The sequence below is a fragment of the Cetorhinus maximus genome, chromosome 2 (assembly GCF_964194155.1).
Source record: "Cetorhinus maximus chromosome 2, sCetMax3.hap1.1, whole genome shotgun sequence".
Taxonomy (NCBI): Eukaryota; Metazoa; Chordata; class Chondrichthyes; order Lamniformes; family Cetorhinidae; genus Cetorhinus; species Cetorhinus maximus.
The window spans coordinates 35,610,528-35,629,442 of NC_135880.1; the positions used below are offsets into that span (position 1 = coordinate 35,610,528).

An 18,915-nucleotide genomic window follows, 5' to 3' on the forward strand; every position below is an offset into this window, starting at 1 on the left:
GATTTACAAAAAAACCTTTTATCTTGTTTAACTGTAATAAAAAACGATACGATTACAAAATAAAATGAATAGGAGTCCATCACAGCTTTTGCCTTTGTACTCTACCTCATCTACATCTGTACACCGAATTCCATCACCTATAAATCCTGCGGGGCAGGGACCACAGTGGAAACCATCCTGAGTCTCAATACATTGCACACCTCGGAAACAAGAATGAGTAGTACATCTGGGTTTAGAAATGGTAGGGATCACAGGGGGTTCCATTTCTGCCTCTGACACAATCAATCCAATGCCTAAAATAGAAGATTTGGAAATACAGTAATTAATACATGGAAGTTAGTAATAGGTCTGCCTGAGTAAGCCATGTCATTTACATTGATATTGTAAAGCAAGTTTGTATATAATTGCAGTTAGACTTGCCCCCATTTTTGTCAAAGTTTAAGTGTAACACGGTGATTCTGAATGGTTTTTTTTAATACATTCACGGGATGTGGTCTTCGCTGGCTGGGCCAGCATTTATTGCCCATCCCTGGTTGCCATTGAGAAGGTGCTGGTGAGCTGCCTTCTTGAACCGCTGCAGTCCATGTGGCGTAGATACAACCACAGTGCTGTTAGGAAGGGAGTTCCAGGATTTTGACCCAGTAACAGTGAAGGAAGGAACGGCAATATATTTCCAAGTCAGGACAGGGAACTTCCAGGTGGTGGTGTTCCCATCTATCTGCTGCCCTTGACCCTCTAGATGGTAGTGGTCGTGGGTTTGGGAGGTGCTGTCGAAGGAGCCTTGTTGAATTCCTGCAGTGCATCTTGTAGATGGTACACACTGCTGCTACTGTGCGTTGGTAGTGGAGGGAGTGAATGTTTTTTTTCTTTATTCATGGCATATGGGCGTCATTGGCTAGTAATTTATTACCTTGTCAACCACATTCCTGTGGGTCTGAAGTCACATGTAGGCAAGACCAGGTAAGGACAGCAGATTTCCTTCCCTAAAGGACATTAGTGAACCAGTTGGGTTTTTACAACAATTGGCAATGGTTTCATGGTCATCATCAGACTTTTAATTCCGGATTTTTTTTTTATTGAATTCAAACCCTGGTCCCAAGAGCATTACCCTAGGTCTCTGGAATACCAGTCCAGTGACAATACCACTATGCCACCACCTCCCGTTTGTGTATGTGCTGCCAATCAAGCGGGCTGTTTTGTCCTGGATGTTGTCAAGCTTCTTGAGTGTTGTGGGAGCTGCACTCATCCAGGCAAGTGCGGGGTATTCCATCACACTCCTGACTTGTGCCTTGTAGATAGTGGACAGGCTTTGGGGAGTCAGGAGGTGGGTTACTCATCGCATGATTCCTAACCTCTGACCTGCTCTTGTAGCCACAGTATTTATATGGCTAGTTCAGTTCAATTTCTGGTCAATGGTAACCCCCAGGATGTTGATAGTGGGGGATTCAGTGACGGTAATGCCATTGAACATCAAGGGGCAATGGTTGGATTCTCTCTCATTGGAATGGTCATTGCCTGTCATTTGTGTGGTGCGAATGTTACTTGCCACTTGTCAGCCCAAGCCTGGATATTGTCCAGGTCTTGCTGTATTTGGACAAGGACTGCTTCATTATCTGAGAATATTTGGATTTATGCTACACTCCTCATATTGAAGTATCTCAAAATGATTCATGCAATGCATTATTTTTTAAAGGGCGCTGACTATTGCCATGTAGGACTAACACCCATTGACTACGTTGGCCTGATGTTGTTACTTGCAAATTTACAGGAAAATTAGTTTGAGCATGAAATAGCAAATTCAATACACATGTGTATGTAAGGAATTCTATATAGCGATGGTACCACTTATGGACAACAGTGCTGAACACTTGCTGAGAATAGTGAAAGAATATGTAGCATGCTCATATAGCATTCCCCTTCCTATTGTTTAAGTGGCGATCTTTAACCATTTAAATCAAATTGTCAAATTATCAGATAAAATGGTGGCTGGAGGAGTGTCATATGTGTTAACTATTTGGCTGTTATAATTGCCAAAAGCATTATTTAATCTAATGTATTTGGAGTGTGAAAATGTAACACTTAAAACTGAATTTTTAATGCTTTAGATCTGTTGTCTGATCCCTTTCAACAGGGTGCTCGTGCTGGGATTGCACTCTTCACATTTTTGTTCATACTGTCTACTAGCCCCACAATATTCACCACAGGGAAGGACAAAGCAGAAATGTCATGGGAATATCTCCAAGTCGCCTTCAGAGTTACAGATTATCCTGTTTTGGTTATATATTTCTGTTCTTTCAATGTGTCTAGATCAATATCTCCGAATTCCCAATCTAATACCATTATGGAAATAAATTCGCACAAGGGCGTAGTGGGTGAAGAAGACCACCTAGAAGACTACTGTCACCTTCACGGAGCATTCAGGGATGGACAGTAAATACAGCCTCACCCCCATACATCCCAAGACAAGTGAGAGCTCAGTGTTTTGGACAGATGTGAAGTCAGCAGCTGAGGGTGGCATCAGCAGTAATTGGAATTAGATATGAAAAAGGATTTTGGCCCTGAAATTGCACAGGATATTCTCCCAGTACCTTGGTGACAGACTGATGGAATTTTCAGGGTAATGCTGAAATAGCCAGTCTCTCCTTTGAAGTTACAGTGAAACACTGAGAGTAGCCGGGGGTGGGGGAGGGGGGAGGGGGAGGGGGAGGGGGGTGGCGTTGGAGGGGAGGGCACGGAGATTAACTTTACAAACTGAATGCATCGCTGTTTGCTTTCACTGGGCAGCTGTTTGCCAGGAGGTATTTTTGTCTGAGATTTTTAGCTGCAGAGTTTACCAAGGTGACCCATTTAAATCTGCATATGGGAATAGTCTACTGAAGAATCCTCTCTTATTTGGAAGGTGAAGAATGAGAAGGTGAAGGGAATCTTTAGACACGAGGCCAAGCAAACCTGGGAATGTGCGAGAAAACTCCTGGAATTTGACCTGTGGCTAACCTCCACCACAGGAACAGTACTGCCAGCTGCAGTCAGGGTCACTGCAGCACTAACATTTTATATCTCAGTTCCAAGCTACCACTGGGGGCATCAGCAACACCAGTTCACAGCACAGAGATGTGTTGTAGTTGCTAGGCACAGCAATCTCCTGCTCCTGGAATCCCAAGTGCAGGATGAAAGGACTTGCAATTTTTCTGCATCACAGAATTCCCCAAAGTTCCCAGAATGATTGATGGCTCTCATTGACAACCTGGGCCCCTGCACAGATCATCAAATAGCAGAAGGGATTCCACTCCATAAAGCTCCAATGAGCTTCAATATAGGATCATACAGGTCGCTGCACACTACCCAAATGGTGGTCATGGTGCCTTAGTAATAATTCATTCGTCTGCGCAAAGGTTATTCTAAGGAGAAGGGAGACAACAAGAGTGGACTTTAGAAGAGCAAGACTACCATCTTTCGTCCTGACAAGTGTCAACCTTGGCTCAGTGATAACATTGGCATCAGGTGGGAGTCAGACAGTCATCAGTTCAACCTGCAGTTGACAGACATAAGCATATAATATAGGCTGATGCTCCAGTGCAGTAGTGAGGAAATATTGTACTGCCGGGGGTCCCGTCCTTCAGGGGAGGCATTAAACTGAGGCCCCTTCTAACCTCTCAGGTGGATGTGCAAGATCCACTTTTTGAGGGTGAGTTCTCCCAGTTGCATGGCCAATATTTATCCCTTTGCTGACACCAAATGCAGATGATCTGGTCATTTATTTCATTGCTACTTGTGGGACCTTGTGTGCAAATTAGTTGCCTTCTTCCCTACATCACAACAGTGAATATGCTTCAAAAGTATTTTATGGGCTGTACAATGTTTCGGGATGTCCTGAAATTGTGAAAGGTGCTATATTCTTCACATGTTGTCACTGTTATAGTCCAATTTGACTGGGCACAGCGATTGGAGGTCTGAGATTATCTGAGCAAACCTCCAGAAATATGTCTAACCAGAATTGGCAACCCTAGCGAGACCAGACTATTGTAATCCAGATAGGTCAATTTATTATAACTCCAAAGAAAGGGCAACAAAGCCTGCTAAACTCTGGTACCTTACTGTCAACTAAGATGATGTGGGCAATTTGCAGTAGCAGCCATTTGCTGTTTTAGTCACTGACTCTCTAATCATCATTGTGCATGATAATACAGAAGAACTAAAACTGTAACAAAGAAAATTATAACTTAAAATTACTTCTTATTATAACTCAGTGAGGTTTCTCATTTTTAATCATCTCAGTTCCAGGACATCACTGCAGGAGTTCCTCAGGGTAGTGTCCTAGGCCAAACCATCTTCAGCGGCTTCATCAATGACCTTCCTTCCATCATAAGGTCAGAAGTGGGGATGTTCACTGATGATTGCACAATGTTCAGCACCATTCGCGACTGCTCAGATACTGAAGCAGTCCATGTCCAAATGCAGCAAGACTTAGACAATATCCAGGCTTGGGCTGAAAAGCGACAAGTAACATTTGTGCCACACAAGTGTCAGGCAATGACTATCTCCAACAAGAGAGAATCTAACCATTGCCCCTTGACATTCAATGGTATTACCATCACTGAATCCCCCACTATCAACATCTTGGGGGTTACCATTGACCAGAAACTGAACTAGACTAGCCATATAAATACTGTGGCTACAAGAACAGGTCAGAGGCTAGGAATCCTATGGCAAGTAACTCATCTCCTGACTCCCCAAAGCCTGTCCACCATCTACAAGGCACAAGTCAGGAGTGTGATGGAATACCCTCCACTTGCCTGGATGAGTGCAGCTCCAACAACACTCAAGAAGCTTGACACTGTCCAGGACAAAGCAGCCCGCTTGATTGGCACCACATCCACAAACATTCACTCTCTCCACAACCGACGCATAGTGGCAGCAGTCTGTACCATCTACAAGATGCACTGCAGGAACTTACCAAGGATCCTTAGGCAGCACCTTCCAAACCCACGACTGCTACCATCTCGCAGGACAAGGGCAGCAGATAGATGGGAACACCACAACCTGGAAGTTCCTCTCCAAGCTACTCACCATCCTGACTTGGAAATATATGTCCGCTCCTTTACTGTCGCTGAGTCAAGATTCTGGAACTCCCTCCCTAACAGCACTGTGGGTGTACCTACACTACAGGGACTGCAGCGGTTCAAGAAGGCAGCTCACCACCACCTTCTCAAGGGCAATTAGGGATAGACAATAAATGCTGGCCTAGCCAGCGATGCCCACATCCCGTAAATGAATTTAAAAAAATGTAAAAGTACTTGGTGCATTTATTCAAATTCATTTTTTCAGGCCTTGTTGATTTACAGATGTGGCACCAGGAGAAGAGCATTCCAAAGGAAGACCTCGCAGCCCGATGATGCTTGCCCAGCTAAGTTTATGAACTGCAAGATCTCTCTGGGAATAAAGTCCTGCAATCCCATGTGCGCGCATACGTCATTGTCACCTCAGCAAAGTTAATGCATCAAGATTGCATGTGGCCAAAGGCTGATAACGCATGCCTTCTCCTTAAACAGATAGGGACCTTTCACAAACACTAGCTTCTTCAACACTTCTAGGATTATACACAAAGAAGAGGATTGAAATCCACAGATTTGAGAAGGAATGCTAAGGCTACAAAAGCACAGTCACATTCATAAGCACTACGGGGGCCATTACTGCCTCTTTAGTTCCCCCTGCATCTACCAATAACAGAATTAAAATCAAGCGGTGGGCAGCCATGGTGACCTACTGCTGTGTTGTACCCTGATGGCTGGAACTCCCATTGGATATAGGTGGGAACCTCACAAATATGCAAGTAGAGGCCAAATGACAGATTTAAAACCCCAATTCCATTTTTGGCTCTGTCCGTCTGACTAGCACCAGTTGCAGCTCCTGTCCATTAGTCATGGGCAGACAAGTTGGTAGATGGCCATTTCTAAAAATACTTAAAAAAATTTAAACTGTGGTCAGGTAAAGCAGGACGGTGCTTTAGGAGAGAGTTTTCCTGGCAGCTCGTGGACTTTGCATCCTAACACTTTTGTAACGCTACGGTAGGTACTGCACACATTTCGCCAGCTACTGCACAGTACTGCTTTTTTTTAACCCCACCTACAATATGCCTCCCCTTTAAGCTGCTGCAGAAGGCTGTTCACAAGGAGCTGCCTCACCCAATTTCACACCTCCAAACGGAGCCCTGCTTATTAGGGAGCATGTTTCGTGCTGGCAGCTCGACAACTGTATTGTAATGAGGGCCCAATGCAAAAAGCCATTAGGCTGGTCTCATGCCAACCCCTCTAGGCAGCAACTTTTCTTTTATTCTTTCATGGGATGTGGGCATTGCTGGCAAGACCAGCATTTGTTGCTCACCCCTGAGAAGGTGGTGGTGGACAGCCCATCACCAATTGAGGGCCTTAAGTGGGCAATTAATTCCCACCTCATCCCGGAACCGTTGGTATTAGCCCAATGGCAGGTTGGTGGGGGGGGGAGTGGTGGGGGATGTGCTCGCCATGCAAGCAGCACAACAAGCAAACCCTGGCATGTTTGCTTGCGGGCTCCCAGCTGGGGGTGGTCCTTCATTCAAAGGCACTCAGTGCCTGGTTAAAGAATTCAGCATCAGTTATGCAGAAGGGAGGTGGGCAGACCTGCTGAAAGCTACCCCGCTGCCCTTGCTGCCGACCCCCTCAATCCCGCGCCCCCTTGACTCTCACCCGTCATGACACACCTGTGCCTGGGTGTCTCCTCAATCTGAGATCTTGAATGGGTGTAGTACCAGCAGCAGCCACCGCCTCCCCAGATGGCTCTGCTGAGTGGAGAAGAGCTGCTGGCCTCTGGTTGGCTAGCAGCATTCAGTGGGCGGGACTTTCATCCCCACGGGTCCTTGATCCTGGGGAAAGTCCCGCCGCTGGCCTGTTCAGTGCCTGAGCGGCGGGCCTTCTTGAAAAGAGGTGACAGCTGAGACCCCTGTCATCTCGACTCCGCCCTGAGTGTTGACATAGGGCTGGATTTAACAGGGCACCAGCTGGAAAGTCAGGGGGAGCCTGCTTCCCCACTTCAAATAGCTGCCCTGTAGCCATCAAAGGGCTGATTGGCTGTTATCTGTTGAGGTGGGACTTCTATCCCTCAGAAACAGGAAATCCAACATCAGAGAGCTGCCGGCCAATCAAAGGTCAGCAGGTTTCAGTACCAGCTGTGTCCCCAGGAGCAGTGGCCATGGTTGGTACTGCAGTGAGGCTGACAGGAGAAATGCTGTGCTGCAACTGGAGTTTGAGGTAAGTGTGGGGTTTCACTGGTACCAAGCTGGCACACCATGGTAAGATGCGGGGGAGGGGGGAACGGGGGATTGGGGCTGGAGTAGATAGGGGAGAGGGGAACCTGGGGGGGAGTTACACCTGGGAGAGCCCTCTGATGGGCCCAGGGGACACTTTAAGGAGGGATTCCCCCCCTCTTCCCGCCAGAAGCAGATGAAGGGAAAGCTGCCAGGCTGAGCACTTGGTGTGGGCCTTGAGCATACATAATGAGGCTTGGCTGACAGCCCAGACAATCATTACTCTTGCTGAAACAGCTGTGCCCCAAAGAAAATATTACTTGATTGACAGCTCTGGCTCTCTGTGAAATTGACCAAAGAGATCAAGCTTTATTTACACAAGGTTAAGTGGTTTCAAGGTTCAAAACTGTTATTGATACTTTAAATGGTATGTATGATTGACACTTTTAGTGCCTTATAGTGAAATTTCACATGGAAAAATATGGGTTGATAAGAAAGAGCCAGCATGGATTTCTAAAGGAGAAATTATGTTTAACTAGCTTGCTGGAGTTTTTTGAAGAGGTAACAGAAAAAGTCGATGAGGGTAATGCTGTTGATGTGGTGTACTTGAATTTTCAAAAGGCATTTAATATAGTGCCACACAACAGACTTGTGAGAAAAGTTATTGCTCATGGAATAAAAATGACAGTAGCAAAGTGGACATAAAATTGGCTGAAAAATAGGAAGCAGAGAGTAATGGTCAATGGATAATTTTCTGGCTGGAGGAAGGTTTGTAGTGGAGTTCCCCAAGGGCCGGTATTAGGAACCTTGCTTTTCCTGATATATATTAATGATGTAGATCTTGGTGCACAGGGGACTATTTCAAAGTTTGCAGATGATACGAAACTTGGGAGTGTTGTAAACTGCGAGGAGGATGGTGTGGAACTTCGAGAGGACATAGACAAATTGGTGGAGTGGGCAGATAGGTGGTAGATGAAGTGCAATGCGGAGAAGTGTGAGGTGATGCATTTTGGTAGGAAGAACATGGACAGACAATACAAAATAAGGGGTAAAATTTTGAAGGGGGTGCAGGAGCAGAAAGACCTGGGTGTATATGTGCATAGATCATTGAAGATGGTAGTACAGGTTGAGAGCAGTTAATAAAGCACATAGTACCCTGGGCTTTATTAATAGGGGCATAGAGTACAAGAGCAGGGAGGTTATGCTGAATTTATATAAGACACCTGTTAGACCTCAGCTGGAGTATTGTGTACAGTCCTGGGTGGCACACCATAGGAAGAATGTGAACACATTGGAGAGAGTGCAGAAGAGGTTTACAAGAATGGTTCCAGGGATGAGAAATTTCAACTATGAGGATAGATTGAAGAGGTCGGGACTGTTCTCCCTCGAGAGAAGGCGGCCGAGAGGAGATTTGATTGAGATGTTCAAACTCATGAGGGGGCTGGATAGAATAGATAGGGAGAAGCTTTCCTGCTCGTAGAAAGATCAAGAACGAGAGGGCACAGATTTAAAGTGATTTGCAAAAGAAGCAATTATGACATGAAAAAAACTTTTTCACATAACAAATGGTTCGGGTCTGGAATGCACTGCCTGGAAGTGCGGTGAAGGCAGTTTCAATCAAGGTATTCAAGAGGGCATTAGAAGATTATTTGAATTGAAACAATGTGCAGGGGTACGGGGAAAAGGCAGGGCAATGGCATTAGGTCATAGTGCTCATTTGGAGAGCAGGTGCAGACAAGATGGGCCAAATGGCCTCCTTCTGTGCCATTAAGATTCTGTGATTCTGTGAAATGACTCTTTTTAACATAGTGGAATAAATGAATGACATTTTCAAAAGTTTTTGTTAATAAATCCAACTGTCATGATAAGGTTAATTGGTTCTATTCAGTATATAGTGGGTCAATAGGAATTGGCATAATGGGCATGAGGGGCCATGGGGTGTGGATGAAGTGCCATAGTTTGCCATAAAGGGTATGAGGCCATGGCGACAAGTTGGAAGGGCATACCTTGGCTTGTGGGCATGAGGAACCATGGCGGATGGGTTGCAGGGCATAGCCTGGCATGGGGGCATGAGGTGACATGAATGCGGCATGGGGAGTGTGTGGGGGTTGAAGGCTGCAGGGTCTTTGTGTTTTTGTTTTAACTGGGACAAAATGCAATAGCACCTGTCCGCCTCAGCACATGGCATCCCCTGGGTCTGCCTCTGAGCTTCTTCCCGGGTCGGGTCATTCAACTGAAGCCCGTCTTTGCCCCAGCAACGAAGATCCCGCCTTTGTGGGCACTTTCTCCTGAGGCAGGCTAGCCAAGCCAAGAATTTTCCTGATTCCTGCTACACACCCCGAGGATGAAAATTCCGGCCTATATCAGAGGTGTGTGGGAGAGGAAGTGTAAGAGAAGCTGGTGTACAAGTACCTGAAGAGGTGAAAATCCATTGATCTTCATATTAAATGTTATCATTACATTTCAAGATAACAGTTAAAAATAGAAAAAGCATTAAAATGCTCACCACACGCTTGACACTCTGCAATGGTATGACGCAACAAAGTGGTTTCTTCAACCTGTAGAAACAAAATAGAGTTTTAACAGCCCTGGAGATCAAGTAATAATAAGATGGAGGTTGTTCTGTGGCACAATTTGTTAGTGGAGGTTAACGAGGAGCAAGAAACAAGGCTTCAATCTCCTGCTCTGCTGAGCTTCGTGTCATAGGTGAAGGAAATTTAGAGGCAAATCATAGGGCATCTGTAACATGCCTGTCGGAGGCCAACTGAAGATCACCATAGGCTTAAAACTGGGCTAGGCTCACTATCTTCTCACCACGTAAGGTGTGAGAGATGTATGGGAGATATGGGAATTCCATAACGTGTGGGAAATAATTACAGGAACTGTACTAGCTTGGTACACCTGCTAATGCACCAAATTCCTGTCATTGTATTCAACAAAGTCATTAACCCATTTACTTAAAGGCTTTTTAAAAAATAGCACAGACAGGAAATCGATGCATATCACAGAACCACAGAATCACAGAATGGTTACAGCACAGAAGGAGGCCATTCAGCTCATCATGTCTGTGCTGACTCCCCAAAGGAGCAGTTTACCTGGTGCCACTCCCCAGTCTCCTCCCTGTAACCCTGCACATTCTTCCCTTTCAGATAATAATCCAATTCCCTCTTAAATGCCTTGATTGAACCTGCCTCCACCATACTCATAGGCAACGTATCCCTGGTTCCAACCATTCACTGTGTGAAAATGTTTTTCCTCATGTCGCCGTTGCTTCTTTTGCCAATTACCTTAAATCTGTGCCGTCTTGTTCTCGATCCTTCCACCATGGGACAGTTTTTCCCCATCAAATCTGTCCAGACCCCCCATGATTTTGTATACCTCTATCAAATCTCCTCTCAACTTTCTCTTCTCCAGGGTAAACAGTTCCAACCTCTCCGAACCATCTATATAACTGAAGTTCCTCATCCCTGGAACTATTTTCATGAACCTTTTCTGCATCCTCTTCAATGCCTTCACATCTTTCCTAAAGTGTGGTGCCTGGAACTGGATACAATATTTCAGTTGAGGCTGAACCAGTGTTCTATACAAGTTTAACATAACCTCCTCGCTTTTGTACTCTTAATAAAGCCTAAGATGCTGTATGCTTTATTAACTGTGCTCTCAACCTGTCCTGCCACCTTCAATGATTTATGCATATATACACCCAGGTCCCTCTTCTCCTGTATCTCCTTTAGAATGTACTCTTTATTTTATATTGTCTCACTGCGTTCTTACCACCAAAATGAACCATTTCACATTTCCCTGCATGAAATTTCATCTGCCACTTGTTTGCCCATTCCACTAAGCTGTCTAGGGCTGGATTTTGCGGGCCTCAGCTGAGTGTATTTTTGGTGGGGGGAGGTAGGTAGGGCGGGTGCCAACTCCACCACCTTCCCACCCACCCCCAAGCTCACCCCCATAACAGCAGGTGGGTGGGTGCCAAAATCGGCAGCCCACCTGCCATATTTAAATTAGTAATCAATCAATTGAGTTGTTAACAAGCCAATTGACCCTGATAATATGTTGCTCACACCATAATACGGTTGGCATGGGCAGTCAGGTGGAAGGAGAGAAAACTGAAAATTTCAGGGAAGGAGATTGATTCATGGACAATCAACACCGCTAAATAGAAACTTCAATTAAATTTGTTCAGATGCTGGAGTGTTGGAGAGATCATTCACAACACTGTTTGGCTTTTTTGTCCAAAGGAATTTGAGGAAGTCTAAGAAGAATGAAACCGGATGGACCCCTCGGCATCGACCTTGGCACCGGAAACAACAATCGCAAACTCAGACCTGTCAGCCCTGCAAAGTCCTCCTTACTAACATCTGGGGGCTTGTGCCAAAATTGGAAGAGCTGTGCCACAGACGAGTCAAGCAACAGCCTGACATAGTCATATTCACGCAATCATACGTTATAGGCAATGTCCTAAACACCACCATCACCAACCCTGGGTATGTCCTTCCCAACGGCAGGACAGACCCAGCAGAGATGGCAGTACAGTGGTATACAGTTGGGAGGGAGTTGCCCTGGGAGTCCCCAACATTGACTCCGGACCCCATGAAGTGATGGCAAGGAAACTTCCTGCTGATTACCACATACTGTTCCCCCTCAGTTGATGAATCAGTATCACTTCATGTTGAACACCACTTGGAGGAAGCACTGAGGGTGGCAAGGGCACAGAATGTATTCTGGGTGGGGGATTTCAATGTCCATCACCAATAGTAGCTCGGTAGTACCACTACCGACCGAGCTGGCTGAGTCCTAAATGACATAGCTACTTGACTGGGTCTGCAGCAGGTGGCGAGGGAAACAACCAGAAGGAAACACATATTTGACCTCATCCTCACCAACCTGCCTGCCCCAGATGCATCTGTCCATGACAGTATCGGTAGGATTGACCACCGCACAGTCCTGTTGGAGACAAAATCCCGTTTTCACAGTGAGGATACCCTCCATCGTGTTGTGTGGCACCACCACCATGCTAAATGGGATAGATTTCAAACAGATCTAGCAACTCAAGACTGGGCAACCATGAGGCACTGTGGGCCATCAGCAGCAGCCGAATTGTACTCAACCACAATCTGTAACCCCATGGCCCAGCCTATCCCCCACTCTACCATTACCATCAAGCCAGGGGATCAGCCCTGGTTCAATGAAGAGTGCAGGAGGGCATGCCAGGAGCAGCACCAGGCATACCTAAACATGAGTTGTCAACCTGGTGAAGCTACAACACAGGACTACTTGCATGCCAAACAGAATTAGCAGCAAGTCATAGAACTAAGCGATTCGACAACCAACAGATCAAATCTAAGCTCTGCAGTCCTGCCACATCCAGTTGTGAATGGTGGTGGATAATTAAACAACTCACTGGATGAGGAGGCTCCACAAATAACCCTATCCTCAATAATGGAGGAGCCCAATATCAGTGCAAAAGACAAGGCTGAAGCATTTGCAACAATTTTGAGCCAGAAGTGCCAAGTGGATGATCCATCTCAGCCTGCTCCGGAGGTCCCCAGCATCACAGATGCCAGCCTTCAGACAATTCGATTCACTCCATGTGACATCAAGAAATGGCTGAAGGCACTGGATACTTCAAAGGTATTGGGCCCTGACAATATTCCGGCAATAGTACTGAAGACTTGGGCTCCAGAACTTGCCATGCCCCTCATCAAATTGATCCAGTACAGCTTGTGATGAAAGTATAATAATTTTCATAATATTTTTCTGGTTTATTGTGAAGTAGGTTTATAGGGGTAAGTATAGGTGGTTCTGTCTGTGTGGTTTAATTACATTTGGTGTCAAGTAGACTGAAAGCTTGAAATCATCAAAAGAAGCTAGGTATATAAATGTGCTTGGCATGCTAATGAGTAAACATGGATGCTGGCTTATCATGTAAGGTGTGAAGGGGATTTGCATTTTTAGTAAATGAATGAATTGTTAGATTTCGAGGGGATGTTAGTCTGTTTACAACTAGCCAGATAAACAAGGCTAAGGAGTGTGCTTACTTTTGCTAAAGGTTACTGACAATATTGGCAACATGAAATTTTCATATTATGAGGAAGATATAATTTCAAAGACATATGGAACAATAGACTTTAAATATTAAAAACAGAGAAACATATATAAAGGAGAATGAAAGGCTATGTGGGAGAAGGCGATGTAAGATCTAACAGGAGTGTGTGAAACAGCCTTCAAGAAGCCTCCAGCCATTTGTGCATAAGTCTGCTATGTAACGAAACTGAAGCTGGGGAAAAGCCATTTGGAATTCCACTGTCAAGTGGGTACTGTGTTAACTTGCTGGTTCTGTTTTAAATTTTAAATCTATTTTGGCCTGTTGCCTTAAAGGGGGGGGGGGTGTAACTGGGAATCAGGTCTGTTAGGAATGTTAGGATTTGTTATAGTAGTAATTAATTGTAATCTTATGTATGTGCTTGAAATCTTTTATTTTGTTAATAAATATTTTAATTTATTTAAAAAAAAATGTCTAAAAGTCTTGGTGGACTAATTACTTCTGAATTCAGTGTACACATCTCATAATAAACACAAATTGCAAAATAGTTGTGATAGCGCGACCAAGTTTCCCTTGTGGATTTGGTCTGCCTGGCACACATCATCTGCCACGTCATAACACAGGTCCAACACTGACATCTACCCAGCAATGCATAAAATTGCCCAGGTATGTCCTGTACACAAAAAGCAGGACAAATCCAACCCGGCCAATTACTGCCCCATCAGTCTACTCTCGATCACCAGTAAAGTGATGGAAGGGGTCATCAACAGTGCTGTCAAGAGGCACTTGCTTAGCATTAACCTGCTCATTGATGCTCATTTTGGGTTCTGCCAGGGTCACTCAGCTCCTGACCTGATTACAACCTTGGTTCAAACATGGATAAAAGAGCTGAACTCAAGAGGTGAGGTGAGAGTGATTGCCCTTGACATCAAGGCAGCATTTGACTGAGTGTGGCATCAGGGAGCCCTGGCAAAACTGAAGTCAATAGGAATCAGAGAAAAAACTCTCTGCTGAATGGAGCCATACTTAGCACAAAGGAAGATGGTTGTGGTTGTTGGAGGTCAATTGTCTTAGCTCCAGGAAATCACTGCAGGAGTTCCTCAGGGTAGTGTCCTAGGCCAAACCATCTTCAGCTGCTTCATCAATGATGTTCCCTTCATCATAAGATCAGAAGTGGGGGTGTTCACTGATGATTGCACAATGTTCAGCACCATTCGCAATTCCACAGAAACTGAAGGAATCCATGTACAAATGCAGTGAGACCTGGACAATATCCAGTCTTGGGCTGACAAGTGGCAAGTAACATTTGCACCACACAAGTGCCAAGCAATGACCATCTCCAAGAAGAGAGAATCCAACCATCGCCCCTTGACATTCAATGGAATTACCATCACTGAATCCCCCACTATCAACATTCTTGGTGTTACCGTTGACCAGAAACTGAATTGGACTAGCCAAATAAATATTGTGCCTACAAAAGCAGATCAGAGGCTGGGAATCCTGCGGTGAGTAACTCACCTCCTGACTCCCCAAAGCCTGTCCACCATCTACAAGACACAAGTCAGGAATGTGATGGAACACTCCCCACTTGCCTGTATGAGTGGAGCTCCAACAACACTCAAGAAGCTTGACACCATCCAGGGTAAAACAGCCTATTTGATTGGCACACATCCACAAACATTCACTCGCCCCACCACCGACGAACAGTAGTAGCAGTGTGTACTATCTACAAGATGCACTGCAGGAATTCACCAAGACTCCTATGACAGTACATTCCAAACCCATGACCATTACCATTTAGAAGGATAAGGGCAGCGGATAGATAGGAACGTCACCACCTGGAAGTTCCCCTCCAAGCCGCTCACCATCCTGACTTGGAAGTTTATCGCTGTTCCTTCACTGTCGCTGGGTCAAAATCCTGTAACTCCCCCCCCTCACCTAACAGCAACTGTGGGTGTACCTACACCACATGGACTACAGCAGTTCAAGAAGGCAGCTCACCACCACCTTCTCAAGGGCAATTAGGGATGGGCAATAAATGCTGGAATAGCCAGAGACACTCACTTCCTGTAAATGATTTAAAAAAATAAAGTTTTGTTCCCTAAAGTAGGGAATCAGGAGATGGTGTGAGAGGGAAGTTCACCACTGAGATCAAAAGACATTTTCTTGCCATGGGTTTACTTATGTTCTTAGCAGGTAGCCTCGCTGTCTTAGAAAAGTTTGTTGTGCGAAACCTCTTTAAGATTAAGAGTGATAATTGAAAATTGTCCCTCTTATTTATCCCCATCTCCAATATGGTCATGGTGCATGGTAAGGATTCAAAGGGCTTTGAGATTGAAAACATGTTTTGGATGGGGCAGCGGTAAAAGAATAATAGTTTACTTTGTAGGGTACATGCATAGGACGGCTTCCTGATATAGGAAACTGTTCAATAGTCTGTTAGTAGTGAGATTTTGAAGTGAAATCTTAGTTTTGGAAGTAAAATTTTAGTAACAGGACCAATCTGCATGCATTACGTATTAGCCTCCCTATTCGACTATTAGTGAAAATATCACAGAAACTACCAAAACTTTTCAATTGCAGTTAATGCATTGGAATAGTTTTTAATACATATTTCATTAAAGTTTGATCTTTGTGATAGGGTAGCTTCCTTTCTTTTATTGTTATTGTTCATTTATCTATTTTTTTAATAAATGAGCAATGTACCCGAAACAAATTTCCAGATAGATATTAATAATAAAGTGAAGTGAATTGATCTTACAGCACCAGTAGTTTAATTCCTTTTTTTTTGGTGTTAACAGTTCTGCCAAACACACCAAGGCCTGAGGAGTGTGTGCTACACAGTATAACTGCCTGCCAGCCCATCCATCTTTCCAGCCGCACAAGGGTGTAAGAAATGTGTGACATCTTTATAAAGCGAGGTGTCATCACAAGTCAGTGGAGTAACAAGCTGACATTCTCTGTACAGGAAGGAATGTTTGTGGTTAGATGTAAACATTACCTTACTGCCTAATCAATTGGCAAGCCAGAAAGTTCAGCTATCTGTTTAAGAAATTTTATACAGTAGTTTCAATTAGTTTCTCAAAGCGCATCATGTGATTGTGGGAAAAAAGCACAATGAAGAACTGTTAGTTCCCAAACAAATCCTCAAGGCCACAAGTGCCAAAAGGAATTCAGTAAGAGATAAGAGGACAGTTATATATTGTTGTATTATCTGTAAATATCTGCACAAGGGGGCGCAGGGCCAAGAGGTAGTCCAAGGCCGAAGGGGCCGCAGAAGACGCCACTATCCTGCTGCCAGGGTATACAGGTGGCGAAGCAGCTACCTCAATATGTGCCAAAGGAGGGTTCGTCTCTCAAGGGAAACAGACAACTATATCTGTCAAGTGATTTGGCCTGAGATCTCCACAAACTGTGTGGGTGGACATCCCATGCCAGTGGCTCTAAAGGTCACAGCTGCCCCAACTTCTATGCCTCTGGCTTCTTCCAGGGCTCGGTGGTGATCTTTGCCGTGTCTCCCAATCAGCTGTCCACACTTGTGTCAAGCAGGTTACACACGCTCTGTTCAGGCGTGCATTGACCTTCATCCACTTCCGTTGGGACCAGGCAAGCCAGACACAGCGAGCCAGAGGTTTCGCGGCCTGACTTCCCCCGCGTCCAGGGTGCAATAGACTGCACACATGTGGCTATCAAGGCGCCAGCAGTTGAGCCCAGTGCCTTCGTCAACATGAAGAGCTTCCACTCCATGAATGTGCAGATAGTGTGTGATCACAGGATGCTGATTCTGCAAATTTGTGCAAGGTACCCAGGCAGCTCCCACGACACCTACATCCTCAGACACTCCCAGGTGCCGGGGCTCTTCAGTGCTCCAGCCCAGCTGGATGGTTGGCTGCTGGGTGACAAGGGCTATCCCCTCAGAAGGTGGCTCATGACGCCTTTCCGTCATCCAAGAACAGAAGCTGAGCAGCGGTACAATAGGAGCCACGTCTCCACAAGGGCTGTGGTGGAGAGAACCATCGGTCTTCTCAAGATGCGCTTCCGATGCCTGGACCATTCAGGGGGCGCACTCCAGTACCCCCCAGATCGTGTGTCACTGATAGTGGTTGCATGCTGCACTCTCCACAATCTTGCGCTGGAAAGGGGGGACGCTGTGGATGATGAAGACGTAGACGCAGTGGCTGCAGCTGCACACGATGAGTCTAGCAGTGAGTCCGAGGATGAGCACGCACAGGGAAATGTTGAGGGGGTAGACGCTGACCTGGGCATACTCCAGGGAGACAGGGACATCCAGGAGGCTTTAACTCAATGATCCTTCATCTAGCACACCACATATGGACCTCCAGGACAAGCCTGGGCTGCAGGCTCCATACTCGATACCTAAGTGCCAAATCTGCCAGGTTAGGAACATTAACTAAAGGCCTTATTAATAAAGCTGAATGTCCCATAAAACACTCATTACATTTTTGGAAACCATCCACCTTCAGAAGAAAAGAGGCACCCTCAGCCATGGTGACATGTCTGAATTTAATATTACAACCAAAGGATCTTAATGAAACAAAATGAAAAAGGTGCTGAAAATCATACCAACTCATAAAAACCTCATTGCGGGCCAACACAAAAGCACCAGAGATAAACCCGTGGTGTGCCTAAGGTGCATTATGTTTACGTTTTCGGGTGCTGCATCTTGGTGCTGACCCCTCGCTGGGAGTGGCATCTGAGACAGCCTGCTGACTCTGCTGTCCTGTTGGCCTCGATGACCTTGGCGGTCGTCCTCTGGCCCGTGGAGCCTGTGCTGGCCCCGCCTGGGAGGGAGCTGCCAGTTCCACAGCTGGCATCTCCCCAGTCATCCCAGCCTCACTGGATGCTACAGTCACTGGGAGAGGAGCGGAGGAGCTGCTGCCATCATCCAGAGCGCCCTGAGAGGAGCCCGCAGAGATGACAGGCAGCTGCTGTGCCAACATGAGGTCACTTCGGACCTCCCTGCTCACCATGAATGGATGGGCACCGAGCTGGAAAACTTAGTGCCCAGACCATCTCCCACATTGGCAATGACCGGCTGAGGTCAATGCCGATGTGAGGGCTTGCTGGTCCGAGTGCATCCCCAGGAAGCCCTGACTGGTCTCCTGGAGGAGCCTCTCCACGAGAGTCACCACTCTCTCCATGAAGGACGCATGGCGCTCGGACATGTGGCTCATTGCTTCGGCGATAGTCCGCGTAGACTCCTCCACCACGGACACCAAGCCAAGCATAGCCTCATGTATCTCCCCCAGATGGTCCTGCACACCCGGCCGCATTTCCTGCCCCTGCTGCTTCACGGACGACTCCTGAGGCACATCATCAGGCACTGTCTGAGCGTGTGCCTGGTCCCCTGCAGTCCTCCGACTGCTGGCACCATGGGCATTCTCTGTCTCTGCCAGCTACTCCAGCGACTGTGAGGTGCCCTCACCGCTGTGCCCTGGGACACTAGCCGATGTTCTAATTCCCACCGAGGTTCTAGTATCTGCGCTGGTGCCTGCCTGGCAGAGATGGTGAGACACTGGTGAGACTTCAGGCCCCTCAGGTGTGAGAGGGGGGCCTCTGCTGC

The 18,915-nt window shown here is 46.1% G+C and overlaps 1 protein-coding gene across 2 annotated transcripts in view; it reads right to left on the minus strand.

Moving 5' to 3' along the window:
* thbs4a (thrombospondin 4a) overlaps window positions 1-18,915 on the minus strand; it is a 112,736-nt gene that overhangs the window by 57,081 nt on the left and 36,740 nt on the right. For both annotated transcript variants that reach the window (XM_078563238.1, XM_078563246.1), the window contains exons 6-7: window positions 9,786-9,837; window positions 106-293 (exon numbers count right to left, since the gene is read on the minus strand). In XM_078563238.1, coding sequence (XP_078419364.1) covers window positions 106-293; window positions 9,786-9,837 — 240 coding nt within the window. The remainder of the gene's footprint in view (window positions 1-105; window positions 294-9,785; window positions 9,838-18,915) is intronic.